Source organism: Suncus etruscus, chromosome 1, assembly GCF_024139225.1.
Source record: "Suncus etruscus isolate mSunEtr1 chromosome 1, mSunEtr1.pri.cur, whole genome shotgun sequence".
Lineage (NCBI taxonomy): Eukaryota > Metazoa > Chordata > Mammalia > Eulipotyphla > Soricidae > Suncus > Suncus etruscus.
Genome location: NC_064848.1, coordinates 157,346,387 through 157,369,776, shown reverse-complemented (window position 1 = coordinate 157,369,776; position 23,390 = coordinate 157,346,387). Strand labels below are relative to the sequence as shown.

Sequence of the window (23,390 nt, the reverse complement as noted above, 5' to 3'; positions counted from 1 at the left end):
TGCTCAAGTGAATAAAAACAACTGACATTAACTAGTATCAGCTTTCTGCAACCTACTAAGGTTAGCTAGATAGAAAGGGGTTGACATAAGAGAAAAGATGAGCCTCTGGATCAAATTGTTCCTCAGAAAATAAGGAAAAGGGGCTGGAATGATAGCACAATGATAGGGCATTTGCCTTACACCCAGCTGAGCCAGGACAGATCCAGATTTGATTCCTAGAATCCCACAGGGTCCCCAGAACCTGTCAGGGGCAATTTCTGAGCAAAGAGCTATGAGTATTGCCGGAGTGTCCTACTCCCTCCCCAAAATAAAAAGAAAAGAAGGAAAAGAACTTTCAATTTGCATTCTTTTTAGGTGTGTTTAGCCTCCTCAGATATTTGAGGAACTTTCAAGTCAACCTTACCAACTCCACAAATATCTGATTACTTCCTGGCATCCTTCACTTTCTTAATTGATCATTGGACAAGTTGACAAATTATTCTTCCCATATATCCATTCTGTTTATCCTTACTATCACCTCAGCTGGATAAAATTCTCTGTAGTGAAACCTTACAAATCCTTTATATTCAGGAATGTGAATACTCATAGATTTAGTTGTTAGGGTTTTTATTAGCATTTATTATTGATCCTAAAAATACTTAATAACCCCCCAAATAACTTCCTACATATAAATCTGCTTCTCTCATTTGTTTAGAGCCACCCAATGTCCCCTATGTAATGATAATCATGCTTAGTAAAATCTCAACACTTCCATTTATTTTATACTATTACTCTAGCCCACGATCCCACTATTATTGATTGTGGGATTCTCATTGCTGAGGATTAATATCCTATTGTCTTTTCATGTAAGCACCACAAAATATTAGTTGGTAAATTATTACTTTTTTTTCTATCATTAAAAATTTATACTTAAACAACTGTGATTTACAAAGTTACTGATAGTGAATTTTAGGCTTATAATATTTCAGTATCAATTCCATCACTCATGTCAACTTCCCTCCACCAGTGTTAGCATGCCTTATGTTCCCTCCCACCCTAACACTACCTCCCGCCTGCCTCCTTGACAGGCACACATTTCAATGCTTGGTCATTGTAGTTGAGAACTCATGTCTTCAGTGATTATGTTTGGGATATATAGCTATATTACTCACCAATATCACTAATATATATCATCACTATACCCAAGGCCCCTCACTCCGGTTTCCCATCTCTAATCTTTCCCCTCCTTGTTTTCTTTCCTTCTCTATCCTACTCCCTATTGTCTAGGGTTAAGGATGGTCTAGGGAAGTCTGCAGATATGTGACAGAGTTGCCCATTTCAGCCAAATCCTTGTCACGTTGTCGTCTCATCGTTGCAATGGCTGTGTGCTGGTTTCCAAGAGCTGCCACTCTGGTGGCTGCTCCTGCAAGGCTTAAAGGGAGGTAACAGTAAAGGCAGCCACAGTTCCTGGGTCCTGCTTAAAGCAAGTCATGATGGCAGAGGCATACATATCTGGAACAGAACTCCAGATAACTCAGGGAATTAACTGGACAATTATCTGGGTTATTGCTTAAAAATGCTGATTGATCTAGGCACTTGGTAAGTCCTATATTTTTACACAGCCATTGTCCAGTGGTTGGAACTGCCCAATCAAAAGAAAGAGATGTCCACTTGGTAAAATTGAGGCAATAACGGGGACAATTGTACTGTCTCTCTTGTCCATTATATAGGCAGGAGCCTTGACCTCGGACCTGTCCAAATGTCAGACCCAGGGTGTCAGAGGAGGAGCACCATTGAGTTTCAGTTGCATTTATATTAAAAAATGATTGATTAAGGCCAATAGCTTTATAAAATAGAGGGTTGCATCAAAACAAAGCCAGCGAGCCTTAGTTAAATTAGGCCTGGTATAGTTAAGCATAACATAGGTGGAATTCATAAGCTGTCAAAGGCATGTGCAGTATGTGTTAAACCTAAAAACATGGTGCATGGGCAGTGGCCTTCAAGGGGTCATGGTGAATTGGGATCTAAATATTGGTGACCCTGAGATCAGCACAGTTGGACTGAGTGATGAAAAGCTGAGCGATGTTACAGAGGAAGCAGTGGGGGGGGGGGGGGAGAATGTGGGGACAAGGGGCCATAGCTCAGGCCCTATTCTAAAGGTAGATATGTGATGTTTAATTGGATTTTTAAAAGTTATTCAGAGTCGTAGCCAGATTCATAAAATCTTAATCCCCACATCATTCCTCTTTTAAATTTTTCCACATTTTTTCTTCGCAGTTTCTGTAAATTGTAAAAGCACGGGGTTATATTGAGTAACTCCAGATGAGCACACAACTTGATAATTTTATAAAGTTATCGATATTATGCTTTTTCCAGGTGCCTGAACCTGTAGGTTCATACCTCCACAATAATAATCCCTTTTGGTTCCACATTTAGTTATAAAAGAAAGGCTATGGCCAGGGCATATCTAAAATTGTAAATTACAAAAATTATTTTTTGCACTTAATGTGAAGCATCCTTAAGATAAATCACATGCTTCATGGTACACAAGTCCTGACCAAGTTATTTTAATATTGGACTAAAAGGAGCCCACAAGATCACATAGATCAAACTGCAAGTCCAGAAACCAGACTCCAGCTGGGTAGGCAGAGGACTCAACCATAAGGTCATCAACACCAATTGTAGCTTGAATAACTTGCCACTGCTGCTTAACTGGTTGGGGCTGTATGGGGGGTGGAGGGGTTGTGCTAGGTAGCAGCTAGGAAGAAAAAAAAGAAGTCCAGCAAATTTTCATCCTGTAAAACAAAAGAAAACTAACCTCAGGTCAGATAAGCCTGGGTCGAGTCATCATTATCAGTATTTTTACTAGGTACATTTTTAATATTTCTGGCTGGGACCCACATGGGTCTAAATTTTTCCTGTGGGAACACACACCCAAAGCCACTCCTGCTGACAACAGATGATCCAGACCCCTTCATTCTCCTGATTCTGGGTTCTTCCAACGGACCCTCACTTGGGACTTGACTGATTTTCTTTTTCCAGCGTTGGACTTTAAAGGCCAATAGCCCATCCTCCTTAGATATATTGAGACTATTGTGTGTGACAAGGGCTTTATTTAAATGTAACAATGGTGTCAAGCCTTCCCCCTTGAGTTTTTCCAATTGTTGTTTAAGTGTTTGATTATATCTCTCTACAATGGCTTGGCTTTGGGGGTTAGAACCTATTCCCATGGAGAGAGCAATACTCCATCTTATAAAAACTTTCTCAAGGGCTTTGTCTGTTTTAACCTCATGGGGGAGCCCAAGCACAGCAAAACTCTGCAAAAAAAAAAAAAAAAAAAAAAAAAAAACGACTTAATTGCGTCTTGACTCTCTCCCCTGCATGTGTTGTAGCCCAGTCCATTAGAAAAAGTATCCACAGAGACAAAGATATACTTAAACCTGCCAGAGGGGGCATAATGCTCACATCAGTCGAGCTTTAAGACCTAGATTAACCCCTGGAATGTGCAGAGATGAAGTCTGAAAAGAAATGGCATACAAGAATTACAGGTTCAAACAATGATTTTTAATTCTTTGGCTGACACAGTAAGAAAACGTGCCTGAAATTTTTTCCAATTGCCATTTGTGAAGCGATGAAATGTTTTGGCTTTCTGAAATTCGGAGCTATATACAATAGCAATTTGAAAGGCCTGTTGATCAGCTAGTTGATTACTGGTGGATAAAAATCCAGGCAGCCCTTGATGCCTCTGTAGGTAAAAAACAAAAAGAGGATATTTTCTCTGTTGCAATAGGTTTCAAGTTTCCATTATGAGAAAAGTGATAGGATTATTATCCCACTTAATAAAAGCATGGAAAGTTGGAGAGCATATTAGCCATCTATACAAGTTTAAACATGTAGGAATTAATGACAAGGCCATATTAACTGCCAATAGTTCTTTAAATTGTGTTGATCCCTCACTGGCCTGAAAATGTGCTCAGGGTGACTGGGCATTATCATATATTGTTGGGGAGCTAGGGCTCCAACATGAGGATCTGGTGAGAGTCAGGCCTGGAAGCAAATGTTGATGCAGGAAATAGTACACACAATGAAGAGGTACAAGAATGGCTTCAGGAAATCCAGCATTCAGGCAATGGTTTCAGGGGCTGTTGGAGTACCAGAGCTTTGAAAGCAAATCTGAGGAGTTCTTAGTTTGGTGTAAAAGCTGGCAGGCAGCCTAAAGCTGTTTGCGCCCTTCGATTCCCTGGCAGCTTTTGATACTGCCTCCCATGTGGAAGTGGAAAAGAGGTCCCCAGCGGGAACCCTTGGGGCCACTTCTAATACTGCTCCCCAAAGAGCATTGGCGTGTTTATAAGAAATAAGTACACCATTAAGTTTCAGAATATATTTTTAATAATAATTTTTATTTTTACCAAAGTGGATTACAAATATTTCACAGTAATATTTTAGATACATATTGACATTGAATCAGGGGAATTCCCACCACCAAAGTTGTTCTCCCTCTACCCCCATTCCCAGCATGCATCAAAAATGCCTGACCCCCCGGGCTGCTAGTATAAGTGGTCTCTTCTTTATCTAGCTTGTTGTAGATTGGATATGGATTCTGTTGTCGTTGGCTTAGGGTTTGGTGTTTAAGTCCGATCATTTTTATTACTACTTAGTGATCATACAACTGTTTGGTCTTGGTACCCTCCATTATTTCCCCCTCAATTTGAGAGGTTGAACAAGATGGTTTAAGTTATGTGGTTCTGATTAAATAAAATAAAAAATATATAAAATGGGGTAAAAATCAAACAAGCAAAAAGTGGATGGAGTCCTTCTAGAGGCTATAAATATTAATTGAGAGAAGAAAGGAAAAAAGGAAGAGTAACACCACAACAATACGAAAAGAAATATCAAACAAAAAATCCAAAATGCACCACAGCAATAAAGACAACCGCCACACAATAACCACAGTCCTGAAATAAAAACAAAAGAAAGCACACAAAATGAAAACAACAGCAACAACAATAACAAACCCCCCAAATTATTTTGTGCTGTTTCTTCTTCTTCTTCTTCTTCTTATTATTATTATTATTATTATTATTATTATTACTCTTCTGCATAGGCACAGTAAATATTGGAGAAATTAGATAGGAAATTTCCTCAGCCTAAGAGATACAGGGTTTCTCCGTCCTTGAAGTATACTCTCATGGGAATAACTCCAGACTCCATACATGTTCATTTACTCTCTTTTGTGGTGTATGGAATACTTCTGTTCTGTCATCATGATCTCTCAATCTCTCTCAGAATATATCTTAAGGCCTTGAGGGCGGGGGTGAGGGGTTGCTCTTAAAGGAGAATTATCCATAGGGAGAAAGGAGAGAAAGGATGCCAGGTGGCGCCAGAGAAAACGAAACAAGAATGAAAGTTAAAGCAATGTCTGACAAATAAATTTGGAAAAGTGTTTTGCTTAAACCAATAGTGATTATCCAAAACCTGAAACTTATCTTCCTCAGCAATGTTTAGCGTCAGGAGCTGGAAGCATCCCCTCATTCCTGGAATAGCTGAGGGTCCCCAAAAAGCACATTGGGCACTAGATGTCGAGCTCTGGCAGGGGGCAATGAGACCAATGCAAGGGTGGAAGAAAGGTCTCTTTCTAGCCCCATAGCCTATGAGGCCAGAACTTGGGAAGAGGAGGGAAGACTGTGAATCCAATACACAGACCACTCGCAGAGAAGTATTGTCTAGCAATAAGCTTTATTAATGGTAGAGATGGATATTTTTTAAGGCAAACTTTAAACAGAAAACAGAATGTGGGTAATACAGCTTTACATTGCTCAGCCATTACAGCATCCAGATGATAAGTGAAAATAGCGGTTACGGCGGTTACGGGGCCGGTGAGGTGGCGCTAGAAGTAAGGTGTCTGCTTTGCAAGCGCTAGCCAAGAAAGGACCGCGGTTTGATCCTCCAGCGTCCCATATGGTCCCCCAAGCCAGGGGCAATTTCTGAGCGCTTAGCCAGGAGTAACCCCTGAGCATCAAATGAATGTGGCCCAAAAAACCAAGAAGAAGAAGAAAGAAGAAGAAGAAGAAGAAGAAGAAGAAGAAGAAGAAGAAGAAGAAGAAGAAGAAGAAGAAGAAGAAGAAGAAGAAGAAGAAGAAGAAGGAAGAAGAAGAAGAAGAAGAAGAAGAAGAAGAAGAAGAAGAAGAAGAAGAAGAAGAAGAAGAAGAAGAAGAAGAAGAAGAAGAAGAAGAAGAAGAAGAAAATAGCGGTTACAAGGTTCATGGCATCATTAACTCAGATGGTATGTAAGAATAGTGGTTGCAATGCTCATGGCACCATTAACCTAGAAGATAAGGATAGGTTGTTTTGACCTGGATGACTTTCTTCTCAGCTCAACTTGCACTCATAACATCAGGGAAATAAGTCTCTAACAGAGACGTTCTTTTCTATTCTAGGCCTGCAGAATTCCCAGCTTCTCTCCCCTACACAACAGCAAATGAGTGAATGATGAAGATGTGGTACATATTTACAATGAGATACTATATGGCTGTAAAGAATGATTCATTAATTCAGTTTTCTGAAACTTGGATGAAACTGGAAAATATTATGTTAAATTAAGTAAGGCAGAATAAGAAGGAAAAATACAGGACGATAGCACTAATATGTGGTATAGAATAAATCCATGAAGAAATGCAATGGTTTACAAAGGGATTGTTGAGAACATCCTTAGACCTGGAATATAATTAGGAGGAGAGAAATTGAGTGAAGGAGACAAATGTGAAATAATGGGGGACAGGGGTCAAGGAGATCCATATGCATTTGTGGGATAAAAAAGAGCTAAATATCCAAAGCACAGAGTCAACCACAATCAAATCATGAGACTAATATTCTAACAAACTTAAAAATTTGCCTGTTGTTATTGTAGTCTGTGGGGGGATGGTATAAGATGAACTCTGGAAATATTGGTGGAGGGAAGTTGGCACTGGTGATGAGATTGGTGCTAACACATTGTATATCTAAGACTCAACTATGAAAAACTTTGTAAATTATAATGCTTCAAATTAAAATTTAAAATTTTGTTCTGGGGGTAGATATCCAAAAGTGGAATTGATGGGTCATATGAGAACTCAATTCTAAGTTTAACATTAACTTCCATATTGTTATCTACAGGAGTTGGCAAATAAACATTCCCACCAACAGTGGATGAGAGTTCCTTTTCATCACATTCCACCAACACACCTGTTCCCACTATTTTGAGGGGGGTCGTACACTCAGCAGTGTTCAGGGCTTACTCGTGGCTCTGTATTCAGGTATCAGGTATCAGTCCTGGAAAGACCAGGACCATCACTCTGGCCCCATGTTTCTACTATTTTTGAAATGTTCCATTCTCATTGGTGTGAGATAATATCCTATTGTCAGCTTGACTTGGATTTCTCTAATAATAAGTAATGTTGAACATTATTTCAAGTGTCTACTGGTCATCCACCTAATTTTTTCTAAGAAGTATCTGTTTGTTTTGTTTCTTCTCTTTTAATGGGGTTCTGCAAAGTTAGGGTATCTGGCTTAAAGGGGGTTGCTCCTCGGTGACCTTACCAGCATTGGGCAGTGCATGAAAACAAGGGAAGGGATTTAAGGCAGGCTGAGTGAAAGTGGACACTTTCCCCAATCAGCACCCCAGCCATCCATGTCTCCCATCCTGAGGCTTACTCTAACACCAGTAGACACCAGTAAGGATACCCAGAACCCCCCCCCACACACACACACAAGCCCAGACATCCCAATGGGATGTTTCAGAAACTCCCATTTGAACAGTGCAGAGAATCAAGGGAAAGATTTAAAGGCAAACCACTTGTAAGTGGCACCTCCCCTCATTTTTACTCACTGTGCCCCAACCACAATGGTCAAAAGCTCATCCTCCTGATCAGGAGATATCAGTGATATCTGTACTTATATAGCCTGAGTGGTTAGAGAACAATCATCCAATCAAATAACTCTCTTACTAATATCAGATGACATAATTCAGAAAAGTTATAAGGAACAAAAATAGATATTTCCTAATAATCAAGGGGTAAGTACAACAGAAATAAATCACACTTCTAAACATATATGTACCCAATGATAGACCAGAAAAATATTTAATACAATTGTTCACAAATCTGAAAGAAGATATCAATAACAACACATTAATAGTGGAAGACCTCAACACTGCCCTGTCACCTCTTAATAGATCAATCAGACTTAAACCTAAAAAGAATATGCTAGCTATTAAAAAAAAAGAAGAAATGGAAGAAAGTGGACTAGTAGAAATATACAGGACACTCCATACCCAGAAAACTGGATACACATTCTTCTCTAATGCACATAAATCATTCTCCAGGATAGACCACCTGCCTGGCCCTTAAAACATACCTCCTGTATACGGACTCCTGTAAATGGACTAATATGATAACAATGGCTGCATTTGCCTTCTTTTGTTCAACATTATGTAAAAAAAAATACCTCCATAAAATCAAGAGGATAGAAACCATGTAGACTACCTTCTCAGATCACAAGGCACTGAAATTAGAAGTGAACTACAAAGGGATACAGAAGCAAATTTTTAACACCTGAAAGTTAAACAGCTCACAACTGAACAACCAATGGGTCAAAGAGGAAATCAAAAGATTCCTAAAAAAAATACCAATGGAAACACAAATTATCAGAATTTATGGGACACAGCAAAAGTGATACAAAGAGGAAAGTTTGAAGTTTTGCAAGCACATGTAAGGAAGAAAAGGGGGCCTTATTAAATAGATTAATGGCATAGCTTATAAAATTAGAACATTATCAACAAAATGAATCCAAAATAAGAAGGCAGAAGGAAATAACAAAGCTTAGAGCAGAAATTAATAAAGTGGAAATCCAAAAAACAATCCAAAAGATCGACGAAAGCAAAAGTAAGTTCTTTGAAAAATAAACAAGATTGATAAACTACTAGCAAAACTCACAAAGAAAAGGAGATAGAAAAACTTAATAACCCAGATTAAAAATGAAAAGGGGAAGATCACTACAGATAATACTGAAATCCAAAGGGTAATCAGAAACTACTTTGAGAAACTCTATGCCACAAAACATGAGAACCTGGAAGAAATGGATAAATTGTTGGACTCTTATAATCTTTTACGGTTGAATAAGGGTAATCTAGCATATATAAACAGTCCTATCACAATTGAGGAAATTAAAATGGTAGTCAAAAGTCTTCCAAAAAAAAAAGAAAAAAAGAAAAAAGCCCAGGTCCAGATGGGTTCACTCACGAATTCTTTCAAACCTTTCATGAGAAACTACTACCAATTCTTTTCAGGCTCTTTCAGGAAATTGAAGAAACAGAAATATTTCCTAATATTTTTTATGAAGCTAACATCACCCTCATACCAAAATCAGACAGATGCTGCCAAAAAAGAAAACTACTGACCAATATCCCTAATGAACACAAATGCAAAGATCCTCAACAAAATCCTGGCAAATAGAATCCAAAGGCTCATCAAGAAGGTCATACACTGTGGCAGGAGAGGTAACATGGAGGTAGGGCATTTGCATTGCATGCAGAATGACTGTGGTTTGAATCCCAGTCTCCCAAGTCTGCCAGGAGCAATTTCTGAGTGCAGAGCCAGGAGTAACCCCTGAGCGCTGCAGAGTGTGACTTAAAAAAAAAAAGTCATACACATGAACAAGTAGGTTTCTTCATTCCAGGAATGCAAGGATGGTTTAACATACGTAAATCAATCAATATAATACATCATACCAAAAAAGTAAAAATAAAAACCATATGGTCATATCAATAGATGCAGATAAAGCATTTGATAAAGTCCAACACTCATTCATGATTTAAAAAAAAAAACTCTCATGCTCGCTTCGGCAGCACATATACTAAAATTGGAATGATACAGAGAAGATTAGCATGGCCTCTGCACAAGGTTGACATGCAAATTCGTGAAACATTCCATATTAATTTTAAAAATAACTCTCAACAAGATGGGAATGAAAGGAACTTTTCTCAATATAGCCAAGGCCATTTACCACAAGCCAATGGCAAATATTCTCAATAGAGATAAACTAAAAGACTCTCCTCTAAAATCTGGTACAAGACAAGGTTGTCCCCTTTCACCACCCCTATTCACATTGTACTGGAAGTACTTGCCATAGCAATTAGGCAAGAAAAAGATATCAAGGGAATTTAGACAGGAAAAAAAGAAGTCAAGCTCTCACTGTTTGCAGATGACATGATATTATATAGAGTCCTATATATAATATATGTAACATATATTATATAGTGTATATATAAAGTCCTATATATAGGATATACCATAAAACTTCTAGAAACAATAGATTCATATAGCAAAGTAGCAGACTACAAAATTAACATGCAAAAATCAGTTGCCTTCTTATACACAAATAATAATAGAGAAGAAATAGATTTTTAAAAAACAATCCCATTCACATTTGTGTCACACAAACTTTGTTGTCTACTTAATTAAATAAGTGAAGGATCTATATAAAAAATATAAAACACTGCTTCAAAAAATAAAGAGGACATAATGAAATGGATACCCTGATCATGAATTGTGAGGATTAACATAATTAAAATGGCAATACCCCCAGAGCTTTTTTTATAGATTTAATGCAATCCTCTACAGATACCCATGAAATTCTTCAAAGAAGTGAATCAAACACTCATGAAATTCATTTGGAAAAATAAATACCCATAAATAGCTAAAGCAACTCTTGGGGAAAAGAAGATAGGAGGCATCACTTTCCCCAAATTTAAATTCTACTACAAAGCAATAGTCATTAAAACTTCATGGTATTGAAATAAAGACAGACTTTCAGATCAATGGAATAGACTTGAGTATTTGAAGAATGTTCCCCAGACATACAACCAATTAATCTTTGATAAATGGGCAAGAAATGCAAAATGTGACAAAAAAAAAGCCTCTTCAACAAGTGGTGATGGGACAACTGGTCAGCCACATGTAGAAAAGCAAACTCGAATCTCCATCTAACATCATGCACATAGGTCAAATCCAAATGGATTAAAGACCTTGATATCAGACCTGCAACCATAAGGTATTTAGAAGGACACTTAGGAAAAACACTCCATGACACCAATACTAAAGGCATCATTAAGTAGGAAGCAGCACTGTCCAATCAAGTAAAAGCAGAAATAAACAGATGGGACTATATTAAGCTAGAAGCTTCTGTATTTCAAAGGAAATAATGATGAGGATACAAAGACCACCCACAGAATGCAAAAAACTATTCACCCAATACCCATCAGATAAGGGGATAATATCTAAAATATACAAGGTTCTGACAGAATTTAACTAGAAAAAACATCTAACCTCATCAAAAAATGGGAGAAGAAATGAACAGACAGTTCCTCAAAGAAGAAATACAAATGGCCAAAAGGCACATAAGAAAAATGCTCCACATCACTAATCATCAGGGAGATGCAAACCAAAACAACAATGAGGTACCATCTCATGCCACAGAGACTGGCACACATCACCAAAAAAAAAAAATCAAGAACAATAAGTGCTGGTAGGGATGTGGGGAGAAAGAAACTCTCATTCACTGCTGGTGGAAATGTCGTCTAATCCAGCCTTTATGGAAAGAACACAGAGCTTCCACAAAAAAAAAAAAAAAAAAAAAAAAAAACTGGAAATCGAGTGCCCACATGATCCAGTAATATCATTCCTAGGGATATACCTTAGGAACACAAAACACCTTCTAAACACCTATATTTATTGCAGAACTATTTACAATAGCCAGAATCTAGAAACAACCAAGATGCCTGACAACAGGTTAGTGGCTAAAGAAATTGTGGTGCATATACACAATGCAATATGATGCAGCTGTAAGAAGAGATGAGGTCATGAAATTTTCCTATATATGGGTGGCTATGGAATCTATTATGCTGAGTGAAATAAGTCAGAAGAAGAGAGATAGACACAGAATAGTTTCATCTATGGGTTTTAAGAAAAGTAAAAAAATTACTGTAATAATTAGTACTCATTAATGATTTGATAAAAAAAATACTTCATGATTATGTCTTCTACTATGACCTAAAGCTTATGATCGTGGAGACCACAGAACTATGCAACTGCACACCAAAAATTTATGTTGCAGGTTACACTCATGTTTTTGCAAATTACTATTATCCCTTCTCTCTTGTTCTTACTTTTCTACCTTACTTTTTCTTTTTCTTGCTTTTATTTTTTATTTATTTATTTTGTAATTTTGTCTTCTCCTTTTTTCTCCTTCAATTCAAACTATATTACCATTATATAATAATGCCCATAATGCCCATAATGTCAGTTTCATTTCAGGAAAGGAACCTCAATGCACAAGTCCTGGGGAAGGGTGCTACATAGGGTAAACTCCTCTTATAGTGCTTGCTATCATATTGCTTAGATGTGAAAACTATGCTTACTCTAAAATTTAGCAAATTTTACCCTTACCATTGATTAAGTCCCAAGATATTGGAAAACCCTTTTCTCCAATGTGCTGGCCCAATTTATTTATTTACCTTTTTTTATTTGTTTTTTTTTTCTTTTCTTTCTTTTAATCTGTTTTATTCATCTTCCTTTTGGGGTTTGTTTGTTTTTTTTTGGTTTTTGTTTGTTTGTTTGTTTGTTTGGGGGTCACACCCGGCAGAGCTCAGAGGTTATACTCCTGGCTCTACATTCAGAAATTGCTACTGGCAGGCTCGAGGTACCATATAGGATGCCGGGATTTGAACCACTGTCCTTCTGTATGCAAGGCAAATGCCTTACCTCCATGCTATGTCTCCGGCCCCAATCTACCTGTTTTTTAATTTAGTTATTTTTAAGCACTCTGGCCCACCCCATAAGTGTCAGGACTCCAACCACAATCTACGAATAGATCTCTAATGTCTATCAGTGGCCATGAGTTTGTATGCAGTAGACTCCTCTGTTTGCCTAATCTATATTATAAATAATTCATGCCTATATTATATATACCTTCCTGATATATATATTATTCTTCCTCCCCCGCCATTCAGAACTCCTTCTATCTTCTCACCCCCTCAATCCTGATCCATTATCTCTCCCTATTTAACCCTCTTCACCCTCAGTTCTTAACTCCTTAGAAACTGAGACTGTCCACCTGCCCCAGTAAGCTGCCAACTGACTCCCAAAGTGAAAGAGCACCCTCTCAGCCCCTCATCTCTCACCCAGGCAAGAAGCTACAACAACCATTCCTGGTGATGCAATCCATGCAGCCTCTTTCTCCCACCACTACCTTCAATATGGACTATTGCTTGCTACCAGACTCAGCTCCAGAGGGATCTCCAGCTCGAAGACTCTACCTGACCCCTTATGGCTGCAAACCATTTCTCAGACTTAATAAGACCACAATGTGGGACAAAACTGAGCCCTGGATCTCATTCCCCGCAAGACTATCTCAAAAGGCTTAATATATTCTCCTTGTATGTTTAATTTCTTAATAATATACCTCTTAGTGTGTTTATATCCAAATGTAAAGTAGTCTCTCCATCCTTTATTTTTAATTCTAATTTTTATTTTTGCTTATTTTGGTTCTGCTTAGTACAAAATTCTAGTAGAATAGTCTTGCTTGGGATAAAAGCTCAGGTCAAAACCAAGGCACAGGGATTATATAGCTAGTCATTTTACCCTTGAATGCACCAACACTCTTTATTTCACTTCGTTTGGTTTATGCCATTGCTATCTGAGGGACCTTCATGAGAGATCCTCTTTTACAAACAACAATGGGGATTCGTTTGCACGGGATTATCTAATGTGGGATCATCAGAAACAATATAGAAGATTCCAACAGTATTTTATGTTTGTATAACTTAATATTAACCTGACTTAGTTGTATCACAATAAAACAGGGAACTGTTAAAATAAAATAAATAAAATAAAAAAAATGTGTCCAGGGGCTGGAGATAGTATAGCAGGAAGGGAACTTTTCTTGAATACAGCAGACCTTGGTATTACCCCCCCAAAAAAAAACTCCATAGGGTCCTTGAGGCCACTAGAAGTGATCCCGGAGAACTATGAGGTATAAGCCCAAATTTTTAAAAAGTAAGCAATAAATATTCCAATGTAATATCAAAATGGTTATAGATAAATAATGTGAATCCAAGATTTTACCATCCTAGAAAAAAAAGGAAATTTTCTTTTTGTTAAAGACTCGCCCCAATGCTCCCTTCATGTCTTTGTTCCTCAGGCTATAGATGAATGGATTCAACATTGGCGTCACCACAGTGTACATCATAGCCATGACAGTCTCCTTGACAGTAGAGTTATTAGAAGATGGAACTAAATAGAGACCAATAATAGTCCCATAGAACAGTGACACCACAGTGAGGTGGGAGCCGCAGGTGGAAAAGGCTTTGCGGATACCCCTGGCTGAAGGGACCCTGAGGATAGAAGAGATAATTCTAGCGTAAGACATGATAATCAGCAGAAATGGAATGACAAGAATGAGTCCACCCATGATAAATATCACCAACTCATTCACTTGTGTGTCAGAGCATGACAGCTTTAGCAGAGCAGACATATCACAGAAAAAGTGGGGAATCACATTGTCTGCACAAAAACACAATCTGGCCATGAGTAGAGTATGTAACAGAGCATGGAAAGTGGTCAGAACCCAAGACAGGACCACCAGGGAGAGGCAGAGCTTGGGGCTCATGATAGTGGTGTAGTGTAAAGGGAAGCAGATGGCCACAAACCGATCATAGGCCATAGCCACTAGGAGGAAGCTTTCCAAGTCTCCAAAAAACATGAAGAAGTACATTTGAGTCAAGCATCCAGCATAGGGGATGGATGGGACTTGGCTCTGCATGTTCTGCAGCAATTTGGGCATTGTGACAGAGGAAAAACAGAAGTCAGAAAAAGACAAATTGCTTAAAAACAAATACATGGGTGTGTGGAGATGAGAGTCAAGGTGAATGAGGACAATGATGAGCAGGTTTCCCAGGACAGTAGTAAGATACATAGCCAGGAAAAGGACATAAAACAGGTTTTGCTGCTCAGGACGAATTGGCAAGCCCAGGAGAATGAAGTCTGAGACAAAGGTCTGATTCCTTCCTTTCATGCTCTGGGTTCAGTCTCTTTAGGAAGAAATAATATAATTCATTAAAACTTTAAGGTATAGATGATCCTATTCCTGAAATACATAAAATGTTTAGCAAAAATATGGCATTACTCATATGAATCATATGAATCATTGATGACCTCTACATTGCAGATCTCAAATCAGACATTTATTTTATTTCATTATCTTTAACCCATACAATATTCGATCACTTTTAAAACACCCATGTTTATTTATTAGCTTCTGACAAACAAACCAGCAGCTTTTTACTTATATTTTTTCACTAGTCAACCTCAAAAACCAGTAGTATCTTACCTGTAAATAGGCTTCAATCTCTTCATAAACATCATTTATTTTTTATTTGACAAATACTCCCATTATAAACTCATTTGCTACAATAAATTATATTATTAAATCTCAGAAGTAGAAAATCTTCAAACTGTGAATATATCCCCAGTTTGTTAATGGCTATCTTTACTCTACATATCTTGTGCATTTGAGTTTCAAAACGTCCAGAACAATCTACATTCTCACTTTGACCCTCTCCTAGTACACTCCTCTCTAGTCTCTCTAGTTGCCCATATCTGAGTACAAAGAATCCAGATGCACTGAACATAAAATACAACTGAAAAATAACTTTGTGTTACTTTTTCTCATTGACATCCAAAATTCTAGCAAGTCTTGTATATATTTTCAGTGTAACTCTTTCACATTTATAAGTGCATTTATGAATTGATATCACTACACTGATTCAGCTCACATCAGCTGGTTTTTACTATTGAAACCATTAATTATCTCTAATACTCATTTCATTGCTTCCACTCCATCCTTTTTAATGTCTTCATACTATGCCATTCTAAAATAAAATTCTGATCATCTTTCTTTTCCTAAAGTCTTAATAAATTCTCATTGCTCTTAAGATAAAAGGAAATTCCTTTTACAAGTACCAAAGGTGTTTCAACACCCAATAATCATATATCTCCATGGTTTCATCTTGCCCCACAAAGACATTCAAGTTCAAACACACACACACACACACACACACACACACACACACACACCTGGAAATAAGTCATAATTCTTTATCCCAGCTTATTTCACTGTTTGCATCTCAGTCTATCACCCTCCTCCATCTGATTCTTCTTCACTTGGCTCCTTCTGCTTCAGTTATACAAAGCTTTACCTAAAGAGCTATAATGACGTTCAAATTATGGACATTTGAAATTTGTGTTATAGTATCATACTATTTATATACATTTTATAAAAATATTATAATTAGTGAACAATGACAAAATATGTCTACTTTATAGAAAAGCTTCAGAAAGCAGAGAGATAGAGAAAAGAGATATCAACAAATCTACAAATTCCAGCAGAACATCATAAAATTTGGAGATGAAGACCCTCAAGTTGGGGATCAGTGAGGGAGATAAAAGGTTGAGTCTCCATGATACACATGCATAAAGATTGGTTTGATCCATGGTACCACATGGTCCTCCAAGCAACTTGTCAGGGGCAATCCATTTGGAACACACTGGAAGCAACCCTTGAGCACTTTCAGTTTTTCCCTAAAACCCGATACACACATACACCTATACTCAGGTCAGAAGGACTTTAAGCACCTACTTATTTTCCATCTTCTCAACTTACCCATAACTTACCAAGTGTGTCTGAGGGTTGTAAGGTTGCAGGGTTGACCCAAGATCCTGCTCCCTTTAATCTCTGAAGCACATGAAGTAACAATCTCTGTAGCTATTATCTGGATCTGCATCCCTTCTCACTCCTCCCACTTACACATCCCTGGGCCTCAGGGACCCTAGATCCCACAGGAATCCAGATCCTGAAGTAAATCATTAAAAAAAGAAATTACCCAGATTTCTCTGGGAAAACAACTGTCTCAGAACCCTGGAACACTGTTAAGTCACTTATCACCCTTGGCTATCCTTTGGGTAAGGTAGAAAGACTTGTGTATATGGATGATTGAACACTGCCTAAAAGAAATGGAAAATAGGCCTGTGTGGAAGGACAGGCAAAGGAGAATGTTGGAAAGAAGCCATAAAACAAAGCAGGAATCAGATTAGAATATCCTAAAACTTTCTATGAATATTAGATTTTTATCCAGTGCTCATGGTCTTCAAAGCAGAAAAACCAATCTTGAGAGACATATTTCAGAAAGATTTTCAGTGGCATAATTCTGCCTAAACTTCCCCCAAGTGAATAAAAACAATTGACATTAACTAGTATCAGCTTTTGCAACCTACCAAGTGTAGCTTGATAGAAAGGAGTTGGCATAAGAGAAAAGATAAGCCTTCTGGATCAAACTGTTCCTCAGAAAATAAGGAAAGGGGGCTGGAATGATAGCACATCGGTAGAGTGTTTGCCTTGCACTCGGCTGACCAGGACAGATTCCCAGAATCCCACAAAGTCCCCTGAGCCTGCCAGGCAGGAGTAGGCTCTTCTGAGTGAAGAGCCAAGTGTAACTCCTGAGCATCTCTGGGGGTGGCCCCAAAACCTCCTAAAAAATAAAAAAAAAGGAAAGAAAAGAAGAAAAAGAACATTCTATTTTCATTCCTTTGAGGTATGTTTAGCCTCCTCATATATTTGAGGAACCTTCAAGTCAATCTTACCACCTCCACAAATATCTGATTACTTCCTGCCATCCTTCACTTTCTTACTCTATAATTGATCATTGGACAAGTTGACAAATTACTTCTCTCATATACTCATTTTATTTTCCTTACCATCACCTCAGCTGGATATAATTCTCTGTAGTGAAACCTTGCTAACCCTTTATATACAAGAGTGTGCATACTCATGGATTTAGTTGTTAGGATTTCTATTAGCATTTATTATTGGTTCTGAAAATACTAACAATTCCCCAAATAACCTTCTATTTATTAATATGTATCTCTCAATCGTTTAGAGAAGCCCATTGTCCCCTAGGTAATGCATAATCATGCTTAGTACAATTGCAACACTTCCGTTTATGCTATACTATCATTCTAGCTCATGTTCCCGCTGTTTTTGATTGTGCCATTCTCATTGGTGAGCATTGATATCCTATAGTCTCTTCATGTAAGCACCACAAAATGTCTAGTTGGTAAATTTAACTTACCTTTCATTTAATTTACCTTTAATTTCATTAAAAATTTTTATTTAATTAAACAACTGTGTTTTACAAAGTTATTGGTAGTAAATTTTAGGCTTATAATATTTCAGTATCAATTCCATCACCAGTGTCAAGTTCCCTCCACCAGTATTAACATGCCTATGTTTCCTACCACCATAAGACTACCCCCACCTGCTTCCTTGACAGGCAGGCACATTTCAATGCTTGGTCATTGTAGTTGAGAGTGCATGTCTTCAGTGATTATGTTTGGGATATATAGCTATACTACTCACCAATATCACTAATATATATAGCCAGTATACTCAGGGCCCTGACTCCTGTTCCCCATCTTTAATATTTCCCCTCCTTGATTTCTTTCCTTCTCTATCCTATTCCCTATTTTCAAGGGCTAAGGATGATCTAGGCATTTCTCCCATAGGTTGCAGTTACTTATCTGTGATACATAGACTTACTGAATAAGAAAATATCACTTATCACAGATAAGTAAGTGCAACCTATGTTTGTCATCCTCTTCTGCTTAATTCTTGTACATGTTATCTTCCAGTTCCAACCAAGTTGTAGCAAATCACATGATATCATCATTCCTTGCAGCTACATAGTATTGCATTGTGTGTATATATATACTTCATTATAATTCATTCATCTGTTGTTGAACACCTACATTGATTCCATCATAGTTACTGTAATAAATACATCAATCAACGTTGTGCATATGTCTATTTGAATTAATGTTTTTAGACCCATAGGCAAATACCCAAAGTGGAATTGATGGGTCATGTGAGAACTCAGTTCTAATGTAAATTCTATTTTATTCCTACAGGAGTAGGACAATATTCCCACTGGCTAAGAACTCCATTTCACCATATCCCCCCAAAACACATTATTGCCACTATTTGGAGGGGGTCCCACAATCAGCAGCCAGGGCTTACTCAAGGCTCTGTTCTCAGAGATTGTCCCTGGAAGGCTCAGGGATAATATGGATTCCAGGGATTAAATAGGGATTGGACACATGCTAGGCAAGCTCTCTAACCACTGTACTATCACTCTGTTCCCATGATCCCACAATTTTTGATATGTTCCATTCCCACTAGCATGAGACAATATTTTATTGTTGTCTTTATTGGATCTCCTTAATAAAAGTAATGTTGCTCTGCTCTGCTCAGTTAGCCAGCCATGAACCACACCACCAACAACAGCTTCTGAAGGCATGAAAACAGAGAATATCTCCTGAGGGCATGTCATCTGAGGTGAGCTGTCTCCGCTCGCTCACGCAAGGTATAGCTTAATTACTGCCATTTATTTTGGAAAACAGGAGACATTTTGAAATGCCTTTGCTCTACTCCATGAAGTGGCTGTGAGCCACCCCCACCAGAAAAGCTTCTGAGAGGACGTCATCAGAGCTTTGCAGCCACACATATCTTCTAGCCAATGAACACCACAACAACACATAGAAAACATCACACTAAAAGTGTGACAATGTGGAAACAACACATTTATTGAAGATAAATGTGGAGAATAACTTTTCACACAAATATGTGCTCCCAAAAAGGCACATGATGTGCTTGAACATTTGGGAAAGCTCAGGGAAGCTGGGGGGCAATTCTCTCAAAAATTGCCCATGCATGTCTGCTTTTCCACTAATCTCCCTGAACTTGGCTTTGAGATCAGGTTTGCATTGCAGGTCAATGAGCTCCATTTGAAGCACAGGAGGGGCATCTTGCATATCAAAGGAAAAGGGGTCCACAAAAATTTGGAAAGTGGCTCTGTGCTTTTTGAAGTCTGCAAATCTGTGATCAAATCCTTTCTCTAGCTTAAAAATAGCATCAACATATTTCTCACCACTGAATGGTATGCCTGCATCCACAACTTCCTTGCATGCTGGGAAATGGCAAAGGTTTGTCTGAGAGAGCTGGGATTTCCATAACACAACTTTTGTGGAGAATGTTCTCACGTTGTCATAGGCAGCACTGATAAGCTGCACTGGGCCTTGTAACATCTTGTTTAGTACATTCAGCTTACGTGTGATGTCAACAAGAAAAGCTAAGTCCATGAGCCATTTGTGATCACTCAACTCAGAAACAGCATTCCCATCCTTCTCCATGAAGGCTTTCACTTCTTCTCTCAACTCAAAAAATCTTTTCAGGACATTTCCCCTGCTGAGCCAACGTACCTCGGTGAAATAGAGCACATCTCCATATTCTGACTCCATTTCCTCTAAAAAAAAGCACGGAACCTCCTGTGCTTTAAGCCCCTGGATCTGATTTGGTTGATGCATTTCACAACAGACATCACATTATCACACGGCAGGCATTTACTGCAAAGGGCCTGCTGATGGATAATGCAGTGAAGAGCAATGGCCTTCTCTACACCCTCCTCTTCAAGTTTTTTTTTTTAAACAAGTGCCACCAGTCCATTTTTCCTCCCTGTCATCGATGGCACTCCATCGGTTATTATTCCAACAAACCTCTTCCATGGCAAACCTGCATTCTCAATGGCATCACACAGATGCCAAAATATCTCATTAGCAGTGGTCTGGCCATGCATTGGAATTATTGTGAGCAGCTCCTCTGTCAATTCAAAATTGCAATCAACACCACGGACATAAATTGTGAGCTGTGCAGTGTCTGTTATATCTGTGCCCTCGTCAAGAGCAACTGAGTATGCATCAAAACATTTAGCTTTCTCACACAGTTGATGATAATTGTCACTTGACATGTCAGAAATGCGCTCTGCCACAGTGTTGGCAGAAAGGCTGATTTTGCTAAACTGACCTTTCATTTCCAGACAGATAATACTTGCAGCCTCTAACATGCATTTTTTAACAAACTCTCCTTCTGTGAATGGTTTCCCTGCCTTAGCAATCATCTCACTAACTATGTAACTAGCTTCGACTGATGCAACATTCTCTTTGGTTGCTTTCTTGAAGAAATCTTGTTGCCTCATTAGACATGCTTTAAGACTGGCAACCTGCTTGGCTCTCTCATTTCCTTGATATTTTGCACATTCCTCAGCATGTTTAGTTGAATAATGGTGTTTGTATTCCTTGTGCACTGCAACTTTCTCTGAGCAAATAGGACACGAGGGGATACCCCTGTGCTCAACAAAGAAATACTGCGTCTCCCACTTTTCCTGAAATTGTGCTCGTCATCAATCTTTCTCTTCACTTTAGGCTTTGATGAAGTCATGATGAAGGTATGACAAAACCTAATTCTGTAATAAACTTCTCTCCCTTAGGCCTCCGATAATGCAAGGGACAGAGGGCAGGAGCAGCGGAAATGATGTCTGCACTAGGTGCAAAGTATTCACGATTATTCACTTACCGAATATTCGCAATAAAAAATCGCATTAGTAAGAAAAAATATCGCAAAAAATTGCATTAAACATTTGCATACCCCGAAGAGAACTGCTGAGGGTGAGTGTTTAATGCGATTTTTTTCTTACCTTACCCAAAGGATGGCCAAGGGTGATAAGTGACAACACTGTTCCAGGGTTCTGAGACAGTTGTTTTCCCAGAGAAATCTGGGTAATTTCTTTTTTTAATGATTTACTTCAGGATCTGGATTCCTGTGGGATCTAGGGTTCCTGAGGCCCAGGGATGTGTAAGTGGGAGGAGTGAGAAGGGATGCAGATCCAGATAATAGCTACAGAGATTGTTACTTCATGTGCTTCAGAGATTAAAGGGAGCAGGATCTTGGGTCAACCCTGCAACCTTACAACCTTCAGACACACTTGGTAAGTTATGGGTAAGTTGAGAAGATGGAAAATAAGCAGGTGCTTAAAGTCCTTCTGACCTGAGTATAGGTGTATGTGTTTATGGGGTTTTAGGGCAAAACTGGAAATGCTCAATGGTTACTTCCAGTGTGTTCCAAATGGATTGCCCCTGACAAGTTGCTTGGAGGACCATGTGGTACCATGGATCAAACCAACCTTTATGCATGTATATCATGGAAACTCAACCCCTGAGTGTGACCCAAAAACAAAACAAAACAAAATCCCATTCACATTAGTGCCATACAAACTCAAATACCTTGGAGTGAATTTAACTAAACAGATAAAGGATCTATTCAAAGAAAACTATAAAACCCTGCTTCAAGAAATAAAAGAGGACACAAGTAAATAAATACACATACCCTGTTCATGGATTTGGAGGATTAACATCATTAAAATGGCAGTACTCCCCAAAGCATTGTACAGATTTAATGCAATTCCCCTAAGGATATCCATGACACCCTTCAAAAACGTGGGTCAAACACTCCTGAAATTCATTTGAAACAATAAATACCCATGAATAGCTAAAGCAACCCTTAGGAAAAAGATATCAGTAATCCCTTTCCCCAACATTAAATTGTACTACAAAGCAATAGTAATTAAAACAGCATTGATCTGTTTTAATAACAGATCTGACAGACTCACAGATCAATAGACTTGAGTATTCAGAGAATGTTCCCCAGACATACAATCAATCAATCTTTGATAAAGGAGCAAGAAATAAAAAATGGAGTTAGGAAAGCCTCTTCAACAAGCAGTGATAGGACAATTGGTCAGCCACATGCATAAAAGAGAATTCGGATCTCCATCTAACACCATGCACAAAGGACAAATTCAAATGGATTAAATACCTTGATATTAGACCTGAAACCATTAGGTATATAGAAAGATATGTAGGTAAAACACTCCATGACATTGAGAATAAAGGCATCTTCAAAGAGTAAACATCACTGTCCAAACAAGTGGAAGCATAGATGAATGGATGGGACTATATTAAACTGAGAAGCTTCTGACCCCCAAAGAAAATAGTGACTAAGATACAAAGGCACACTCAGAATGGGAGAACCTATTAACCCAACACCCATCATATAAGGGGATAATATCTAAGATATACAAGGTACTGACAGAACTTAACCAGATAAAATACCTGGGGCTGGAGAAATAGCATGGAGGTTGGGCATTTGCCTTGCATGCAGAAGGACAGTGGTTCAAATCCCAGCATCCCATATGCTCCCCCGAGCCTGCCAGGAGTGATTTCTGAGCCTAGAGTCAGGAGTAACCCCTGAATACTGCTGTGTGTGACTCAAAAACAAAAACAAAAACAAAGATAAATTACCAAACCCCATTAAAAAATGGAAAGAAGAAATGAACAGAAAATTCCTCAAAGAAGAAATACAGATGGCCAAATAGC

The 23,390-nt window shown here is 38.3% G+C and overlaps 1 protein-coding gene and 1 non-coding gene across 2 annotated transcripts; one reads left to right on the top strand and one right to left on the bottom strand.

The window, feature by feature from the left end:
- Positions 1–9,843: 9,843 nt before the first annotated feature.
- LOC126026678 (U6 spliceosomal RNA) lies at positions 9,844–9,950 on the top strand. The gene has a single exon (XR_007501907.1). It is a non-coding gene; the product is annotated as a U6 spliceosomal RNA (small nuclear RNA).
- A 4,189-nt stretch (positions 9,951–14,139) lies between these two features.
- LOC126028766 (olfactory receptor-like protein DTMT) lies at positions 14,140–15,084 on the bottom strand. The gene has a single exon (XM_049787675.1). It carries the CDS (start codon positions 15,082–15,084, stop codon positions 14,140–14,142), a length of 945 nt encoding a protein of 314 aa, XP_049643632.1.
- Positions 15,085–23,390: the final 8,306 nt, after the last annotated feature.

What these genes read in the sequence shown, in the direction of transcription:
- LOC126028766 (XM_049787675.1), bottom strand. Translation starts at nt 15,084, where the DNA reads ATGAAAGGAAGGAATCAGACCTTTGTCTCAGACTTCATTCTCCTGGGC.